This window comes from Xyrauchen texanus, chromosome 14, assembly GCF_025860055.1.
Source record: "Xyrauchen texanus isolate HMW12.3.18 chromosome 14, RBS_HiC_50CHRs, whole genome shotgun sequence".
Taxonomy (NCBI): Eukaryota; Metazoa; Chordata; class Actinopteri; order Cypriniformes; family Catostomidae; genus Xyrauchen; species Xyrauchen texanus.
Window position 1 is genome coordinate 3,976,666 of NC_068289.1, and position 21,470 is coordinate 3,998,135.

Sequence of the window (21,470 nt, forward strand, 5' to 3'; positions counted from 1 at the left end):
AATAATAGTGCTGACAGGAGCGGTTTTGTCCAGTCGTGTAATTACAATTTGACAGGTCCCTCCCCCATAAAATACATTATAACACACACACACACACACACACACACACACACACACACACACACACACACACACACACACCAAATAGAACTCCTTCCCATAATACTTGCAATGTGATGCAATAATAATGGTGTAGATCTGGGCTCCCTGCTACATGTGCACCAGGTCAGCTTGACAGCTTCCCATGCAGCACACAAAAGCACAATGTAGATCAGCTAAGAGATACACAACCAGACATCTAAACAGCTTCATAACACAAAACAGACTGCAGAGATTAAATTAAGAGTTAGATGACAGCTAAACCTCTATACAGAGAAAAACAATGTGATTCAGACATTTGAAGAAACATAAATCTTTTTATCCTCTTTTACCCAAGATTAAAAAAATAAAAATGCTGACTCAAAATAAAAGCCCCAAATCTTGGAATCAGACAACAAGCAGCTGCAGTTCAGGTTTGAATGTCTTCAAATGCAGCAGCATGAACTCATCTCTTCATCACAGAGAACAGTTTGCAGCTCTATGTGTTGACTGTGTTTGGATGCCACCTTGATGTGTGGTTTGTTGGTGTTCCTGTTGGTCTGACCGCAGTGACTCAAAGCCACATCTCACCCACCTTTGACTTGCTGTTTTTTCCTGGACTAACCAGACAACTGCTATATACAATATTGACTTCATATTCCAAATATGTCAAATGAAAAAAGCTAAAATAATAATAAGAATTAAAAAATCTATAACATTGCAACTATTAATACTTCAAAGACTTTGTTGATTTGCACCATAAATCAACCAGAACAAATGGCTTCAAATTCTACTATGTTAAAAAAGTGTTTCTCTGTTCCAGCTCTCTCACACTTAACCACAGAGTGACACACACACACACACAGAGAGAGAGAGACAGAGAGAGAGAGAGAGAGAGAGAGAGAGAGAGAGAGAGAGAGAGAGAGAGAGAGAGAAAGAGAGCACTCAGGCCACCAGCCTATGACTCATCCGCCCATATGGAAACATTTTCTCCTCAACCGTAGCAGGATTTTTGTTTGTATAAATTCAAAAAATCCTTTACTTTGTATTTTGACAAATAACCACCCTTCCTAAATGGCACATAATGCCTTCTATCCATAATCAGAGGGGTAGTCCTGAAGCAGATTTTAGATTAGAAGATAACTCTTGCAGTACACTAAATCAAAATTCTAAGCAGATGCAGAAAATGTGATATTAAGAGCTACATTTTCTTTAGGAGACAGCAGGAACACCATTGTAAGCAGCAATGCACTGGTTCTGCAGCTAAAGCACATATATTAATTTCAAGTTATTCAAACACTAATGCAATGACAATCAAAAAATAATCATAATAAACAAACGACAAACCGTCTGGTTGAATCTGAAATAGGCCTTTGCAAAAGACTATTTAGATACTCTCAAGACCGGCTTCAGCACTGGGTAATATGAATCACTGACACAATGTTTGCATCGTCCTCTAAAAGGAATGCATAAGCTAAATAATTTTAGATCATTTAGAAACTGGGGCAAGTGAAGGACTCAAGACCCATTTACCTCCTCCACACCTCACCTTCTAGGCATGTAACAAGATGAGATACAGACTTCACCCTTAACCCTTGGAAAAAGTGACCTCATAAGGAATGGTAACTAGCACTTAACAACACTTTGTTAACCTACCTCAGGGGCGCTCCTTTTCTTTGAGGGACACCAATGGTCTAAGAAAGAAAATTCTGTACCGTAACAATGCTGATGTGTCATTTGCCAACAGACCAGAGGAATTGAGCATAGAAAAAAAACTACATTTTCAAAGCCTGGAAGGGGACATTCATTTTCATTAGTGTCCAAAAGAAAAGGCTGAGATTCACACATGCACACCAGCTGCTCCAATGAAGCTGTCTGTGAACTCTGACCGTTCTCATTGACAAAGACTACAAAGTTCAGCTGGTCTGCATTTCTGTTTATTGTAATGCAAGGCCAAGATGCTCATTAGTGATCTCAGACCATCGACAGATCACATTAGACATAAAAACTCCTTTTGAAGTTGTATGCAATATAGATTATTTTGCTCGAACAGCAAAAAATGTACTTATTTTAAATACGTATATTAAAAAAATTAGGCAAGGCCAAAAGACAATAAAAACAAGGTCCCTAGTTTTAGTAGTATCATTTTGCCCATGCTGGACTAGTGTGGCGGCCATATGGCTACATTCATCTCAGGACTGCCAGGTTTCAGTTTACACAAAGAAACACTGCCAATACCAGTCACAGTGTAATAACATCCAAAGGAAATCCATACAGAATCAAAAGAGATATTTTTCAATATTTCACTAATATGTTTAGTTGTGTTATTATAGCGTAAAGGATCATGCTGGAAGTCAAAAGCAAAGCTTAAGTTCAGATTTTGAGAAATAAAATACCCTAGTAGTAGAATAATGTTTAAGGCTCAAAGCTGCTGGATGATGCGGTTTTGAATTTCATCTAGGGAAATAATGAATTACAGAGTTCCTGAGATCTTGCCCTGTCTCTCACCATTATTCCTTTGGGTGGGACACAAGTTTAATATTGTTCTGTAATATTAAAAAAGCATCCACTATGTTAAAAATAAGATAATATTGGTGCTATTTCAAAAAGTCAATAGAAGAGAACATGCCATGTAAGATGTGCATATAAACCAATCAACAGTAACAAAGACTTTGTATTTTCTAGTAATCCATACAACTCCATTGTTTCCAAATTGGCCTGCTTTTGGGGAGGGTAGAGTCACATGGGGTAACCTCCTCGTGGTTGCTATAATGTGGTTCTCGCTCTCGGTGGGACATGTAGTGAGTTGTGTGTGGATGCCGCGGAGAACAGCGTGAAGCCTCCACATGCGCCATGTCTCCACAGTAACAAGCTCAACAAGCCACGTGATAAAATGCATGGATTGACGGTCTCAGTCGTGGAGGCAACTGACATTAGTCCTCCGCCACCCGGATTGAGGCGAGTCACTACGCCACCATGAGGACTTAGAGAGCATTGGGAATTCCATATTGGTGAGAAAATAAAAAAGAAATAAATTAAATATACTGTACATCTTATGAAGCAATGCAATCACTAGGGGTGGAAAACAGATCAATATTTAAATAGTTTTTTTACTATAAATCTCCACTTTCACCATCACTTTCAGAATGTGAAAGTGGAGATTTATAGTAAAAAAGGACTTGTATATAGATTTGTTTCTCACCCATACCTATTATAATGCTTCTGAAGACATGGATTTACCCACTGGAGTCTTGTAGATTACTTTTATGCTGCCTTTATGTGATTTTTGGAGATTGAAAGGTCTGGTCACCATTCACTTGCATTGTATGGACCTACAGAGCTGAAATTTCCTTCTATATATAGAATTTTCATTTTGGAGTCAACTATCCCTTTAATTGCTCTTGAAGTTAAGCTTTATCAATGATCAAAATGTGCTTAAATACAGTCTCATTTTTCACTCTGATGATGTAAAGAATATCTTTAAGTAAACATCAAGAAGCAAAACAATTTAAAGTGGTTAAAAATGAACAAAAACATTTGTTCACCGCAATAATGCAAGATACATTTGTTTACATTTAAAATTACAAAAAGATCGTGGCTCCAGATTATGTAAACGGGGCCTCCAAATTGTAACAGATGTTTCAAATGATATATAGCATCCAGTAAGAAGTTCTGAGTCTGAAATGAGTTGATCAAATTATAATCAAGCATGGACAACTGTGGTGATTCATTTGATTGCTGAGGGAAAGACATTCTCTTACTCTTTGATGTTCCACATCAAGGAAGACTAAATCTTTATGATTTGCTCCAACGATGCAAAATATATTGATTTTTTTTTTTAGGTACAAAATTCAAGGATAAAAATAAGTGTTGCAGAACAAGCAAATGTTAACCTGTAATATTAAAACAACACAAACAGCTCTCATAAACATAAGGCCCATACAACATGTGGATATAGTGAAGTATTTATGATGAAAAATAATAATTTACAGTTTTGACAAGTGTCACACTCCATAGTGGACATCAAATTTGTAAAAGTAAAAACTATTTGGAAATCTTGTCCTATATCATTATGGAAAATGAGTTCAAAAAGCAAAAGAGAAAAGAGAGACATGGAGGTTCCATCACTGTGTGACAGAGTCCTGGACACCAGACGATAGGAGGCGGCGGCTTCCTTCCATAAACCCGAGTATCTGAGAGGTGGTGGGGAAGAGGATAGGAGAGCGTGGAGTGCTTATCAATTTTCAAGAAAAGCCACGTAGTCGGTAAGTCTGGCCAGCTGTTGTTCGTTTGGAACCAGTGAGACCGGGGGCGGATCTGCAGAGAGGAAAAGGCAGAAGAGAAACATGAGAGAAGAGGGGATTCCTTCCATGTCCTTTACGATCTGCTTTTTAACACAATCCAAAGACGTGACCAAAACAAATGCATGAATATGTGCATGAGACCGCGAAGGAGGTTGAACTGTTAGAGATACAACAACCTAAGTAAACAAAATTCAATTCCAACCGTGTTTAATTAATAATTACCAGCCGTTTTTACTGAAAGCTGCAGGACAGCTGCACTGGGACTTATTTCTCAATCATCAGTTCCTCAAACACATTACAGACATCTGCACTGTATCATGAGAGGCATGCAGAAACCCAGATGCTGCTCGTTCCTGTTCCTTTGGAATAAATGTGCCTCGTAAAATGGTGCTCAACTGTTACTGGCGAACACATTAAAAGCGGTTTGCCTTGAAAACACACAATACAGAGCTGTATCACTCTAAGTAGGGCAAAAAAAGAATGGCACAGGACAGCAAAGTGACCAAAAACATGAAATGAGGAGTCTTTAGAGACCGTGAGAGCAAGTTCATATGCCTGTTATGACACAAACATGCAGAAATGTCAACTTGATGGAACAAGTTTTTTTGTACAAAGGATAGGCTATGAATGAAACCTTATGGAGGAATGAGTCATAGAGGGGGAAAAAAAACCTCTAGTCTTATTGGTAAAATGAAGTGAAACAGTGCCCCCACCTGGTTTCTGTGGCATGATCATCCTGGTGTTGGGATCTGCCTGCCACCCATGGCTGACTACACCTTGAGCAAATGAGAAAGAGATTTTTATACTTTAATAACATTTTGTGTAATATTGGTGGACTTGTTAAAAATGCACTCAAAATATATAAAATGAGGACTGGAACAGATAATGCATAAATAGCTGGAAAGAATAAGGCAGGGAGACACAAGGAGATATGGAAAATACAAAATGTAAGAATTACTGGAGGGGGAAATATTTAAAATCCAATAAACCGAAAACATTTATATATTTATGTGAAGTATTCCTTCATTTGAGTCACTATGACCCCAAAACACATGTAGAAATTTATGCAATAAATAACAAGGAATGTCCCAGATTTCTGATTATGTTAATATATTATTATTTCTAAAGTGATTATTATGTTTTTAATCCAAACCCTTGCAACAATACAGTCATTAAACTTTAGTGAAGTACATTCGCAACCTTATAAATGTTTCACACTAAAGCAAGCTCAAATATTTAGTGGCAGACTTGTCTCAAACCATATGATGGTATCTACCTTTCACCGCCTCTTCTACAGAGTATCCCACAAAGGCAGCAAAGTCATCTGCACTGATTGAGGTGTAAGCTTGGGCTACTAGCCCATATGCCCTCCTACGGGTGGACTCTAGAAGAAAAACAAACAAGAAAACTCTGCTTAGCATAGCCACAGAATGTAACAGAATGTTTCCAAGGCATAAAGTTATAGTTCACCAAAAAAGGAAAATTCTCTCATCATTTACTCACCCTCATGCCAGATTATCCCAGATGTGTATGACTTTTTCTTCTGCTGAACACAAAGATTTTTAGAAAAATATCTCTGCTCTGTAGGTCAATACAATGCAAGTGAATGGTGACCAGGCCTTTAAAAGGCCCAAAAACCGCATAAAGGCAGCATAAAAGTAACCCTTATGACTCCAGTGGTTAAATATGACAGGTGTGGGTGAGAAAAAAACTAAATAAATATTTAAACTATTTTTATTTTATTTTTTTTACTAAAAATCGCATATGTGCCAGCTGGGCAGGGAGGACAATTTATAATAAAAAAATAAATAAAAAAAAAGTCTTAAATATTTATCTGTTTTTCACCCACACCTATCATAACACTTCGGTAGATACACCGATTAGCCACAACATTAAAACCACCTGCCTACTATGGTGTAGGTCCCCCTTGTGCCACCAAAACAGCTCTGACCTGTCGAGGCATGGACTCCACAAGACCTCCAAAGGTGTCCTGTGGTAGCTGGCACCAAGGCATTAGCAGCAGATCCTTTAATTTCTGTAAGTTGCGAGGTGTAGCCTCTATGGATCGGACTTGTTGGTCAAGCACATCCCATAGATCCTCAGTCGGATTGAGATCTGGGAAAATTGGAGGCCAAGTCAACACCTTGAACTCTTTGTCATTATCCTCAAACCATTCCTGAATTTTTTTTGCAGTGTGGCAGGTTGCATTATCATGCTGAAAGAGGCCGCTGTCATCAGGGAATTCCGTTGCCATGAAGGGCTGAACCTGGTCTACAACAATCTTTAGGTAGGTGGTACAGTTGAAGTTTATATAAACCTTAGCCAAATACATTTAAACTCAAGTTTTTCACAATTCCCTGTCTTAGGTCAGTTAGGATAGCTACTTTATTTTAAGAATGTGAAATGTCAGAAAAAATAGTAGAGATTTATTTCAGCTTTTATTTCTTTCATCACATTCTCAGTGGGTCGGAAGTTTACATACTCTTTGTTAGTATTTGTAGCATTGCCTTTAAATTGTTTATCTTGGGCCTTCAACAAGCTTCTCAAAAGAAGTTCCTCAAGACACAGTAACCGAGTCAGGTTTGTAGGGCTCCTTGCTCACACATGCCATTTCAGTTCTGCCCACAAATTTTCTATTTGATTAAGGTAAGAGCTTTGTGATGGCCACTCCAATACCTTGACTTTGTTGTCCTTAAGCCATTTTGCCACAACTTTGGAGGTATGCTTGGGGGTCATTGTCCATTTGCGACCAAACTTTAACTTCCTGGCTGATGTCTTGAGATTTTGTTTCAATATATCCACATAATTTTCCTACCCCATGATGCCATCTATTTTGTGAAGTGCACCAGTCCCTCCTGCAGCAAATCACCCCCACAACATGATGCTGCCACCCCCATGCTTCACGGTTGGGATGGTGTCCTTCAGCTTGTTAGCCTCACCCTTTTTCCTACAAACTTAACGATGGTCATTATGGCCAAACAGTAACATTTTTACTGACATATATAGTCTGGCTTTTTATGGTGGTTTTGGAGCAGTGGCTTCTTCCTTTCTGAGCAGCCTTTCAAGTTATGTCGATATAGGAATCGTTTTACTGTGGATATAGATACTCGTCTACCTGTTTCCTCCAGCATCTTCACAAGGTTCTTTGCTGTTGTTCTGGGATTGATTGGCACTTTCCGCACCAAACTACGTGCATCTCTAGGAGACAGAATGCATCTCATTCCTGAGTGGTATAAGGCCTGCATGGTCCCATGGTGTTTACACTTGCGTACTATTGTTTGTACAGATGAACGTCTTTAGGCATTTGGAAATTGCTCCTAAGGATGAACTAGAGTTGTGGAAGTCCACAATTTTTTCCGTGGTCTTGGCCGATTTCTTTTGATTTTCCCATGATGTCAAGCCAAGATGAACCAAGTTTGAAGGTAGGTCTCAAAATACATCCACAGGTACACCTCCTATCAGAAGCTAATTGTCTATAGGCTTGACATTTTCTGGAATTTTCCAAGCTGCTTAAAGGCAGAGTTAACTTGGTGTTTGTAAACTTCTGGCCCAAAAGTGAAACAATCTGATTGTAAACAATTGTTGGAATAATTACTCGTGTCATGCACAAAGTAGATATCTATAGTTTGTTAATATTTAAGCTGTGGAGTGGTTAAAAAAATGAGTTTTAATGACTTCAACCTAAGTGTATGTAAACTTCTGACTTCAAATGTATGTGTCAAATTAACATCCACATGAATGCCAGGACCCAAGTTTTCCCAGCAGAACATTGCCCAGATCATCACACTGCCTCCACCGGCCTGCATTCTTCCCATGGTGCATCTTGATGCCATCTCTTCCCCAGGTAAACAACACACATGCACATGGCCGTCCACATGATTTAAAAGAAAACGTGATTCGTCAGACCAGGCCACCTTCTTCCATTGCTCCATGGTCCATTGTAGGCGCTTTCAGCGATTGACAGGGGTCAGCATGGGTACTCTGACCAGTCTGCGGCTACGCAGCCCCATACCCAGCAAGCTGCGATGCACTGTGTGTTCTGACACCTTTATATCATGGCTAGCATTACGTTTTTCAGCAATTTGTGCTACAGTAGCTCTTCTGTGTGATCGGACCAGACGGGCTAGCTTTCGCTCCCCATGTGCATCAATGAGCCTTGGGAGTTCACCGGTTGTCCTTCCTTGGACCACTTTTGGAAGGTATCCATTTGTCTAGCCATCACAATTTTGCCCTTGTCAAAGTCGCTCAGATCCTTATGCTTTTCCTGCTTCCAACACATGAAATTCAAGAACTGACTGATCAAATGATGCCAAATGTATCCCACCCCTTGACATGTGACATTGTAATGACTTAATACATGTTATTCGCTTAACCGGTCAGTGGTTTTAATGTTGTGGCTGATCAGTGCATATATTGAACCACTGGAGTCATATGGATTACTTTTATGCTGCCTTTATATTCTTTTAGGACCTTCAAATTTCTGGCCACCATTCACTTGCAATGTATTGACCTAAAGAGCAGAGATATTTTTCTGAGAAATCTTTGTGTGTTTAGCAGAAGAAAGAATGTCTTGCACATCCGTGATGACATGAGGGTGAGTAAATGATGTGAGAATTTTTTTTTTTTTTTTTTTTTGGCTGAACTATCCCTTAAAAATGCTGTAAGCCATTTCATTGAAAGGTATGCAAAAACTGTTCCTACTCCCTGAAAGAAATTACTAAAATAAGTTGCTGAGATATCGGAGAGGTCTCTGTGACCGCTCTAGACTTTGTAAACAAAAATGTGACCGTGGGCCGCGGTCTCTGATGCTATCTGCCTGTCAGTCATATTGTGCATTCTCAGCGTTGTCATTTCAGCTAATTATTTAGGCTTAATGCCATATTCTGATTTATAATTTGTCAGTTGAGGGCGCTATTTTGTTGCTGTAGTGTTTGACAACTCTGGGAACATGCTTTGTGTCAGTTTCAACGGTATCGGTGCAATGTTTTGGAAAGAGGGGGCATGACTAAATCAAAGGCTCATTTTTCTGGAAGTTAGAATGACTAAAATCGCTTACAGCACCTTTAGGAGATTTTCAAAAGGTGGCCATTTCCCATCACACCTGCAAACTCTTTCCTCTCACCCTTCAATCGGTTGTTTTAAATCCTTGCATCAAAGCATGGACAAGCAAAGTACTATGGACTGTGAAAGTGTCCTGTCTCACAAATATCCCCAATTTGTATTTATTCCGCAACCGAACGTGTCTGATAATAGGGGAGTTACCAAGATAAACCAAGCAGAATTCCACTGGTTATCTGATCTGAACATGCAACCAACATGTGTAAACACTTAAGTAGAATGAAATGCTATTTTTACATTTTAAACTATTGTTGAAAGTACTATTAATGTCTTTAGTCATAATTCTTTTTTTTTCACAGTAGAAAAGAATGTGTCCACATTTAAGTCTAAACTACATGCAGTATGAAACTTTAACCATATTTAAAAAACATTATGCATTATAGCATTGTGTTGTTCAGGGAAATATAATACTAAAACATCCTATAGAATAAAAGTTCTGCATGTTGTGATGTCTTAAGGCTATAGGGTTGCTGCAAAACAAAAACTTTGGCACGATACCAGCGCTGGTATACATGTTAAATGTTTTAATGTTTTTATGTTTTATGTTATGATCAAATGGTGTTTAATCAAATTGATACATACTGTTTTAATCAAATAATAATATAGTAGTTTTTGTTTTTACAAAAAAATTGCGGCAAAATAAAATGCTGCACAACAGAGCTTCACAGAATTAATGAAAACAAAAATCTGATTACCTGTGGCACAAGCCTGCTTGCGTTTGTGATATTGCTTACAGATAATAATAATAATAAAACCATTTAGTATTAAATAATTATTATGAGTATTATTGCTACTTTTTGAATATAACATTTTTATATAGTAGTAATATTATTGTGTCTTCAATATCACGCATCCAGTTGAATAGTTTTCATTTAATCGGGACTTTTATTTTGACAGGCCTTTGAGTTCTTCCTGTTTTTGACAGATAATGTTATATCGAGCTTCCCATAAATGCTGGGATAATTCCATCACGCATGTGAATTCATATTATAACATTAAATTACATCCTTCTGTGGTTTAATTTATCACACTTGGCCATTTCCAGATGTATTTTATTTTTATTTTCAAATTGTAATTGATTTCATCTAAAATTTGTCACATCTCATATAATTTTGGTAATGACAGCATACTGTAATATGATACCGAAATTAGCAACAAGATGATATTGTACAGTTTTAATTTTTGTGGTATCATGATACTTCGTTAGTACCGGTAAACCATGCAACCATTTAAGGCTCATTTATATTTACTGGGCAAACAGGCTTCGCTTAATTAATCTACAAATGATGACAAAATGCAGTGACATTTTTGTTCTGCCAAAGTGTTCGTTTGATGAGATTTCTCCAGTTCGTGCACATCTCTGAAATTCTTGACCCATGAGAACTCGGCTGGTTGAAGAGTGTTGATGATTGGTTAAAACTATTCATGGGTGTGCTTTGGGCATGACACTTTATTTACAATTGCGGATGACAGCTGAGGAGTTGTTACCTTGTTTACTGTTGTTAAAATTAACAACTTTGAAGCCCATCTCTCAGAGATTGTGAGGACGTATATATTTTTTTTTTTACACGATTTGCAACACAAACTATACACAGACAGCACGACCACGATAAATAAGTTTAGAGAGATTTGAGTTTTTAAAAGTGAAAGGGGCCATGACAACTTTAATAAAGCAAAGCAGCAGCACAGCACTAAACAGCATTATTGGCTTTACTTGTGGCTGAAGCAGTCCGTAAAACACAGTCACATCACCCTAAACAAACTAATTTTAAAACGATGTTGCACGTAGTAAAAACATGGACCAGGCTTTATGCCAATAGTCAAACGTCTGGATCTGGAAGACCACACTTCTGATCACTGAAATATCATACATTATCAACTTCAACTAATTCCATGAAGGCTCAGATGAAAACATACAAGTGTGACATTGTCCATCAACCTAAGATCAACTTGAGTGTTTTTGTCTGCTAAAATGGAAAATCATAGATTTCACTGCTAACAGACACTTCCATTCCAACAGTTTTAGCTCTTGAACTAAACAGCAACACTCTTAGCAATGCTCGGTTTACTAATAGTTTCTTGAATGTAGAACCAGGGATATATGGTGATTACAAGAGGGCTGTTTAGAAACAATCATTCAGATGAGAACATGGCATTTACAAGGATGACCTCTACAAAAAGAAAACAAGTTTCAATGTGGGAAACATGTCTGGTCTTAGCACCTCGAGTAACAAGAGGAGTTGATCATAGAGTTATTGTACATTTGGGGGGGGGGGTTCTAGATGATTATTTATTTTTTAATGTTGCGTTTTTATTTTTAGCAACAGTAATCCTTGCTAGCCAAACTGACTCCCAGTTCCTGATTTCTCACTAGTCTTGACCCTTTATAATGATCAGCAAGAGCTGCTGAGCAAGGCAAGGGGGTGGCAGCTCTGTCCAGCTGTCCTATTCCGGTATTCTACCCTAATGTTCCCCCAGCCATATCTCATCCTGTTACGTTTTAAAAATAGAACGTGCCTTTACCAGAGAAGGAAGTTGAGAGTAAAGAGTGCTTGTTTGAAGTGGTAAAGCCTACTTTAAAAGTGACCTTTAGAGTAGGTCCTAGACACTCTATACTATATATCTATATCCTTAAATGTTTAACTTGTGGATTGACACGTCCCAAAAAACAAAACTCAATTATGATATTCAAACATTTTATTTCACAAAAAAGTCCACACATGAGAAAACAGAACATACAGGATCACATATAGTAAAATAAGATAAACATAATGAGTCATATTTCATTTCTCGTTCTCAGTACAGTAAAAGTAGAAAGATTACTCCTACAGTGACAACGGAAGGATATGAACTAAAATAGAAAAGTATAAAAATGGCACCTAAATAAAATGTTACTCTGAAATATTCTTATGATCATATGAGTTGAAATGCTTACACTGCTTAGCAGTGATATACAAACATTAAAACCTCAGTAACATATTGTCATTGTCACGGTCTGTGGTTCTTCATCCTTGTTAATTTTGTCCTTCTTTACATCCTTTTTAATCACCAGCATTAACATCAACATTCAAGTTTGACACTTTTCCTTCAGTGCTATCCATTTACTCCTCTTCCTCCTCATCTTCAGCATCTTCATATTCCTCATCATCTTCTCCCCCAAAGTCCATCTTGGACAACAAAGTTTCCACATGTTCTGTATCTAGAGTGAAATGGTCCATTCTCTCAAAGCCTGGCTCAGGCCTTTCTTCACCCAGTGATCCCTTCGCTGCATCCTTTGTCTGTGCAATCAGGTTCTTGGAGGCTTGCAAGAACTCTGCAGCACCACTTTGCTCCAATGCACGTACTGCTGTGTCGGTCAACTCCGTGGCTGCCTGAAGATGATCTCCATAACGCCTAGCCAGACTCCTGAGGGCAGCGATCTTCTCATCCTGCTCCTTACCAACACGTTCCAAGAGGGCATTCTTCCGCTCTTCTAAGGCTGCATACAGTGAATCAAAACGTTCACCAAGCTTTTGCTTGGCACGTTGAGCGTTTTCCTGAACGGCTGTGCAGGCTTCCTCCATCTGGTTAAGCAGAGCCTGAAGGCGACCATTCCCTGCCACAAGAGCATCAATAGCATTACTCAGCTCTCCTTTTTGAGCCTGGTAGACACTAGCGAGTGGTGACACCTCACAGTCTTTATGCTGCCCAAACACCTTACACATGGAGCAAGTGGGAATTTGGTGGGTCACACAGTAAATGTTTATTTTCTCATCCTCGTGCTCTTGGCACATCAGCTCCTTGGAACTCTTGGGGCTTATAGAAGATTCTGAGGTTCCGCCGCCGCCGCCGCCGCCGCCGCCACCACCTCCACCCTCTTGTTGCTGTTTGTATATGTCAATTATATTCTCCACTAGAAGATTTCTTTGAAGTCCATGTACACCGTGACGATCAAGAACCACTTCAAAACGACACGTAGGGCACCGGAAGACACCACCAGAGAAACGATAAGGGTTTCGAGAGTCATAGAGATCACTCGCACATCCTCGGCAGAGGTTATGTTGACATGGCAGGATCACCACTGGTTTGGTGAACATGTCCAGACAGATTGGACAGCTCAGCTGTTTCTCAAGGCTCTCCATGGAGCCAGGAGACCCCAACAAGGAGGCAGTTCGCTGAATTTCCATGTCAGTAAAGGCTTTGTCACCTTTTTCTGTATCACTTTAGTGGCTGTAGCGCTTGGTTGAGAAAAAAAAAAAAAAAAAAGCTGCAGCGCAACTGTAACGGAGTCCTTGCAGTTGCCAGATTTGTTCTGGGACACAGTGACCCTGGTCTTTATACGTCCCTCAGCCAGTGGGTGACATGCCATTCCTCCAACCAATCAGAGCACAAATTCCTATCCACTTATTTTCAAGATTCATTTTTGGAAAAGCAAAAGCCCCCACACCTTTTGAATCCATGTGTTGTGTCGTGAAGATACCATAACACTGCTACCCTTCCATGTACAGTGAGATTTCAATTGTGAAATATGGGAGCTGTGACAAACAAGTTTCACGTGTTGGGCAATGCAAAGTGTATTAGAAGAAAACAAACCCGTCTGTTTCAAAAACACCATTTGAATTGTTATTGCCTATTTGTGTTGCTGGAAAAGCATAGATTAATTACTTAAGGGGTTTTATACAAGAAAATACTAAATTGTACACTCTTAGCTCCATTGAAAAGTTGTCAAACTATGCCTAGATATCCACAAAAGTTATTGGAGATATATATCTCCAACTTACTTTAGGGTATTTTCCTGATATGAAAGCCACATAACCCATTACTTTTTCATAATTTATATTATTTACAAGTGTAATGAGTATAATAACCAGATTTGATGGATCTAATAACAATATTTTTATTTTTGAGGATTCATCCTCACTTTTCTCTGTTGAATCTGTAAGTCACACAAAATTTGCTATTTCTCAAAATAAACATACAAACCCAAGACTTATGACATATTCAAATGTTCTTGAGTAATTTGTTGGTTAAATAACAGACAACTATCAGTGTCCTGAAAGACAGTACACAGGGAACCCATGAACACATGGAAAGGGTTATTTTTAAATCTATCCTTGGCCCGGGTTAGTCAGGTGTTGGCACATGGGGATCAAATGAATGTTGTGTTTTAGCTTGATCCCTGAGGTTACTCGAATAAATACAGAGAAGAGGTTTAAAACAACTTTTCACTCTCAGTAAATCCGTAAAAGAGGGAAGCAAGACACAGACTTAAAAAGTAACTTTCACACTTCATCTAACAGCAGTCATATTTCAAAGGATTCACACTTGGTCCTTGGGAGATAATGCCTGTGCTATGTATAGTCTTGAACCACTTGAAGTGGAATCTGAGCAAGATACACGGCACTCCCCAGGGTACATTTTTTACATCCATCTACATTCAAAAGGTCTATTTCCCATGTTTTATACTCGCGGGAGAATGTTCATCAACCACAACCATAACATGTTATGTATATTCCTAACACTGACAAAATCTGACCGTCAAAGAACAACTCAGAGAAACCTTGTCTGAGCACTGTAAATTTAGCAAAGAAATATTAAATCTGTATTTTAATCCTATACCTTTAATTGAAACTTTCAAAAATTCTTTCAGGTTAATTAAGCCCTGCAATTATTTATAAAGACAAAACACATAGGGATGAAAGCAGATAGTGCACTCGCTCTCAGCTGTTGTAATAGTGTATTGCATCTGTTTAGAAACTCCAAGAGCACACAAAGATTTCTTGCTCCTTTTACCCCGTGTAGCAGCCAGCTTGTTTTGTGCATAGCTGCCATTGCTGATTGGTTTATATTAGCAAGCACAGAAAATAAATAAAGACCTCATAGTTTCCTTGAAAAGCAACCATTCTTCGGAGAATGAGAACTTGAAACCTTGTTGACAGATATATAGTATAATTAACAATTTGTTAATACTATGTGTCATACGTGTTATGTGATGCTCATTTGATATATGCAGTTCAGCTATTTAACGAAAGCTTGAATTTTATAAGAATTATGATTCCTATCCTTGAGGTTTTTCATAGTACTAAACAACTGCAAAGCTGTTTATGAAATTATTGAGTTCATGTAAAAATGTATTAAAATACAATGGTACAAAGAAATCTAAAGATGAAAACTGCATAAACTGAGAAAAGCACAAGAAATGTGTTATTTAACCATAAAGCAGAGCCGTAAGCAGACGTGCTAATAGGGCACATTGAAACTATTTCACCGATATCGACTTAAGAAAAGGATTAGTCCCTTAGTACCTTACATCTGCGATTCATGCAGCAAGAGTAGAATCTCACAAAAACACAAGGTTCATTTTTAACCCCGCCTCATCTATTTTTATACCATTAAAGAAATATTCTGGGTTCAATACAAGTTAAGCTCAATAATCAGCATTTGTGGAATATTATTGATTCCTAGAATATTCCTTTAAAGGTTTCATGCATTGAGAAACCACATTTTCCTTTATCTTTTGACATATAAGAGGTCATAGTATTATAAAAACACACTGTAAGTTTCAGAAACATATTCATTAGTAAAAAAATAAAAAAAAGGCTTTATTGAAACCAATGTTCCTAAATGACTCGTTTTCTACGTCCTCGTCTCTATTACATAATATAGAGGTATACGTCAGCACAAGTCTGCCTCTGCATAACCAGGTCAACGACTACTTCATCATTGCCTCTTTAGCCTGCCCACAGGTTCGTGGTTAGAGCGAAGATAAGAAATGGCAGGCAGGGAGAAACACAGGGATTATTGAGCAACAAGAGGTTCGAGACGCCTTCAAATTTTACAAAACGTTGTGCAGTGCAGGTTGTGGAAAAACAGACTCTTTGCATTTCATTCCTAATGATCCTAATATGAGAAAAGGTAGGCTGATATTGTGCAGTCAGGTCTTCGTCTATGAGTTGTGTAAAGTGTCCCGATCTAATGGGGAGAGATTGAAACTGCAACCGGTTGATACACACTCGGTTCACAGGGATGTTCGTCCCATGAGCGTGCACTTGCTGCAGCTAGATCATAACGTGATGGCTCTCGACTTACTGAATCATAATATACAGTACTGAGCAAAAGTCTAAGATGTTTCACAAAAGCATTTGTCTTAAGATGGCTATTTATATCTTCAGCTTTAGTGGGTCAATAGGAAACATAAAATGTTAGACTCGCTAACAGGGGAGGCGTTTCATTAGGGCGAAATGGGCGACGCACTGCCAAACGGGAAAAGGAAGGATTTTTTTCTAACCAATTCTATCACGGCAACAGTCAGTGTTCTAATCTAGACGTCTGATCTGCCAATAAGGCTAAAGTCGAGCTTAAAATGGCCCCACCCCTTTTGGGGCGATTTCAGTCAGGTTGAAAATCGCCCCAGAAGTCTCTCATAGACTCTCATGTAAAAACAAATTTTTTTCAAATATCAGAGCTTTCAATACAATCTCTATGGGTTCCGGGAGGGCTTGCACTTACGCGCTTTCGTCATACGTAACGTAACGTAACCATGAGCATAACTAAGAAAAGAGTGAGTTGCAGCGTCAATCAACTCACGTACTACTGTCAAGATGGCTAGCGTTCAGTGCAACTCAATTGTCTCTTTGAAAGAAGTTCCTTTTGTCGGCGAACGAATCAAGATGAATTGTCAACGAAACAATTAGGACCTCCCAGACCAAATTGAATCATTCAACAGGTTTCTACTAGAGGGGGAAAGTCCTACACTCGAGGATTTTCCAAAAATTGGTACGAACGAAAAACCTGGATAGCAGGCTGCGACGTAGCCAATGCAGTCTTCTGCTACCCCTGCCAACTCTTTCACCCTGAAGGCGGCACGGCAGACAGCACCGCTTTGACAGCGACAGGTGTAACAGACATGCACCATCTTTCAGAAAAAATAAAGAAACATGAGACCCACATTGATAACTGTTTGAGATTGTCTGCTTTGGGGAGAGTGAACATTGCCACACGTTTCTACACAGACACTGCTGGTGCTTGTGCTGAGGTACATCGATAGCAACCATAAAGTGCAGGAACGCTTTTTTTAGTTTCTTCCCATCTCGGAATCAATCTCAATTGCCAGTGTGTTTTAGGAGAGACTGAACGGTATTTTTGCCGACGATGAGAAAGTTAAACTCAAGACATCCTCACCAAGCAGCATTTTTCACAACTGCCTAAAACCTTTGCACAGTATTGTATTTGTCACGCTGCATTTCTTACCGTGAATAAATTTGGCAATACACAGATTTATTAATAAAATTAAGACAAATGCTTTTGTGAAACATCTTAGACTTTTGCTCAGTACTGTATATTATGATAAAAAAGTTTTTTTTGAGAGTTAAAGATGGATTGAAATGAACAGAAAGGTGAGAGAGGGAGTCTTCATGCCATTATACACTGCAACAAAATCCGTTTTTGATTTGATTTTGTTTTGGCTTGTTTTCCAATATAAATATCTAAAACTCAAAACTGCAAGATGTTACCAAATCATAGCAGTGGGCGTTTACATTGAAGTCTTAAAGGGGACACGACCCCAAATTGTAGCTTTTTAATCTGAGGGCCAAAAACGGGTTAGAAAAATGGACAAGTATTTTTGATGAAAAATCTTACTAACATTTTAAATAGACCTCAGTGAATATTATAAAAAAATTTGCAATGCATGACACCTTCAAGATTGCATTATGACATTATTGTCATGACAGTTAAGCACACTGGCCCTCTACCTCATTCATAAGTTTGATTGTCATTTTTTTATTATTCCCCATGATGAGTCTCGTGTAATACATTAATGAAAATCATTCTGTCTAGACACAATGATGTTTTCTTATTAATAATGCATAAATGAATTGAATTACAACAAATACTTCCATGAAGTATAAATACAACGTAAATGTATCACTTTTGCACATTACATTAATGAGAAACTGGGGCTGGATTTTGGGGTGAATTATGACTCAGACAGACACATTGTTGCCAGCCATCATGAGTTTACCTTTGAACACATGGAACAAACTTGTATCTGACAAATTCATATGAACACTACAATCCGAATGACCAACCAACAACTTCTTGATCATTGAACTCTTCTCGCAATATTTCAGTAAAAGCTTCATTTTAGGAATAATACATAAAATAGCCAAAAGCATAAACTAGCCAAAAGCATAAACCCAAAGTCACATGATCACAATACCTTGTAAGGCTTCCATCACAGGAAGAATGTTTTCAGACCACTGGTAAGCAGCAATAGCAGTGTAGATCCCTGGAAAGTCTCGCTGCCAGATACACTGTCCTACTGCCCAAATAGCTGATAACTCTGGGTTTGCCTGTAAAAACAAACTCAATCAGAGTTCTACATATTATTTTTGCTTTACATAGATCTAACTGGAAACCAAAATAAAACTTACTGTCTTGATTGCTTGGGGTATCCGTTTCCAAAGATATCTGGCATTGTTCCTGTGTAAAAGAATTAGGAATATGATTTATAATATGTTTATGATAAGATCAACTGGTAATATAAATGTCAATTACCATAAATTGTAGTATATATGTGAATATACTCACATGTCATGCAGGAGATAGAGGACGAGTAACTGTGAATACACCTGAGGCGTTGCAATGCCACCAGGAGCCTGAGATTCAATGTAACATGTTGTATGAAATGAAGATGACAAACAGGCTATATTAGTACACACAGAGACAGTCGTACAAAAAGCCATGTTTGTGTACTTACATCCACATTTGAGCACAAGCTCTAAGATGTTGCACAAACTAAGGGCTAGATTTAAAAAGTTAGACCTAAAAGTTCGTCTTTAATATCGTATATCTTCTGTAGTCTTACTAATGTCAGATTGGCTTTACGTGACTAGTGATATTTCACTGTCACCCCCAGCTGTTTAGCAGGTACTAGCCTAAACCTCGACCAGTTAAAGAACACATGCAAACACAGATCCGCCTATCGCTGTCTATTTTTTACCTCCAGCTCCTGAGTTTCGAACTGCAGCAGCAGATTTTCATCAAGTTCAGCCATCATGACAGACACGAGCATCTTTCACAGAAGCTTCAAATGCTAACGGCTACCAGCTATAAAAAACAAACCGCTTCAGCATTGGCTTTGCAACGTCACACCGCCACCTGCTGGACAGGAGAGAAATGACACCTGTGGAGAATCCGTAGAGATGGAAGATTCTCGTTCATACAGGTCATCGCAGAATTAAATCGAAATTAAGTGAAATTATGTCGTTTCAACTGGACTGATTTCTGTTGTTATGAGGTTTTTGGTTAGCCATGACAAGAGAGTATATTATTATTTGAAATACAAAATGCAAACATGAGGAAATATAATGTCCTCCTCTATCAGAATTAACTCCCTTTCTATTCATGAGTTAGGATTTTAATGTAATTGGCAACACCCCACAGGAAGTTGAATTTGAATTATAGGAAGTGGAATTTACTGAATTTCAATTCAAAGAAATTCAAAACAGTCATTACTTTTATAAGACACATTTTGTTTCAGATAATGACATTATTAGTTTTTACAAAGTGCCCATTTATTTCATAATATGTAGATTTACATGTTTAAACTTTTTAAATGTAGGGAAATAAATTAAATTGAAATTTCTGTTGGTGGCATTTCAAACATGATTACATTTTATTATATTTAATATTGATTATTAATACAGTAAAAAGTGATGTGTTTGTACAACATAAAGAAATTACGTACTGTAGGTTTGCATTGATTATTTTAAGTTGATTTTACATTTCAAGTGTCAGCCTGCCATGACTTTTACATATTAGTTGTATGTATTAAATATACATTTTACATATTTAACAATTACATATTAAAATTAAGCAACTTTAAGACTATTTTTTCAACTCTGTCACCTTTGACTAATGACAATTGCTTCCTTTATTTACGTGATTTTAAACTGTTCAGTATTCTGAGCATCTCATGTACATTTCAATAAATGTATATTTCATGAAATGCGATGCGCTTGCTGTCTTTAACCAATAAAATCACATTTCTAGTCATCACATAAACACTTAAGAGGAAAAAAAATCATACATTTTAAAATGCTATGCACATATTGGTACATGAAGCACGACAAGGGTAATAATCTACAAATTGATAATTGTAAAAGAGAAACAAATTCATCCTGACATCACAAAATAAGTTATCTATCTTGACAACAAAATCAACAACAAATATTAAAATAAAACCATGCAAACGACCAAACAATGAAACCATAATACTCGTTCCCATGTGCATGCTGGGAAGAGATTGAATGGGATTGAACCACATCAACGTTTTTGTAGGCCAATTTAAACTTAAATAAATGCAATAAATAAATAAAGTTGCATTGAGATGCAGTACTTGCACTGAAAAACAACAATAATCAAGTACATCTTTTATTGTTTTTTCAGCTTTATTTACTTGATCTAAGGAATTTTACAGTGTAATGTTTCTGGAAATACCATATGTGTTATGCATGTGATAATATTATAACATGTTTCATTATATATTGAAAAATCAAATGTATTTAAAAAAAATAAACTTAAAAACACAATATGAATTTCTTTGAATTTCATTCTATTTTAATTCTACTTCCTTAAATTTTCAAATTAGAATTGCAATTCTACATGCTTTTAGCTACCTCAATTTAAATTCAGTCCAAATTTAATTGGAACAGCCCTGGTCCTGTGCCCGAGGTATCCACGTACTTTGATTTACTGACACATTTTAAAGAATGATGTTAAAGTGGTCGTGACATGAGATGTAGAATTTTCCTTGAACCTTTGACAAGAGGTCATTGTACTATAGAGTGTAAAAGTTTCAGAACTGAAAACTTCCTCCTCAACAGAAAAAGAGCATTTATTTGAACCAAGCTGTAAAAACGGCTTGTTTGGAATTCGTGGAACTTGTGGGCACCTATTATGGAATTTTGAAAATTACCTTTCATGTAG

At 37.7% G+C, this 21,470-nt stretch overlaps 2 protein-coding genes across 2 annotated transcripts; both read right to left on the bottom strand.

Moving 5' to 3' along the window:
- Positions 1 to 2,037: 2,037 nt before the first annotated feature.
- On the bottom strand, positions 2,038 to 19,643 carry LOC127655041 (COP9 signalosome complex subunit 8-like). Its single transcript, XM_052142634.1, has 7 exons — positions 19,483 to 19,643; positions 19,071 to 19,138; positions 18,914 to 18,962; positions 18,700 to 18,832; positions 5,659 to 5,766; positions 5,096 to 5,158; positions 2,038 to 4,395 (listed from the first exon to the last, which is right to left on the bottom strand). Exons 1-7 carry the CDS (start codon positions 19,552 to 19,554, stop codon positions 4,316 to 4,318), a joined length of 573 nt encoding a protein of 190 aa, XP_051998594.1. The 5' UTR covers positions 19,555 to 19,643; the 3' UTR covers positions 2,038 to 4,315.
- LOC127655040 (tripartite motif-containing protein 54-like) lies at positions 12,186 to 13,769 on the bottom strand. Its single transcript, XM_052142633.1, has one exon. The coding sequence runs from the start codon at positions 13,664 to 13,666 to the stop codon at positions 12,602 to 12,604; it is 1,065 nt and encodes a 354-aa protein (XP_051998593.1). The 5' UTR covers positions 13,667 to 13,769; the 3' UTR covers positions 12,186 to 12,601.
- Positions 19,644 to 21,470: the final 1,827 nt, after the last annotated feature.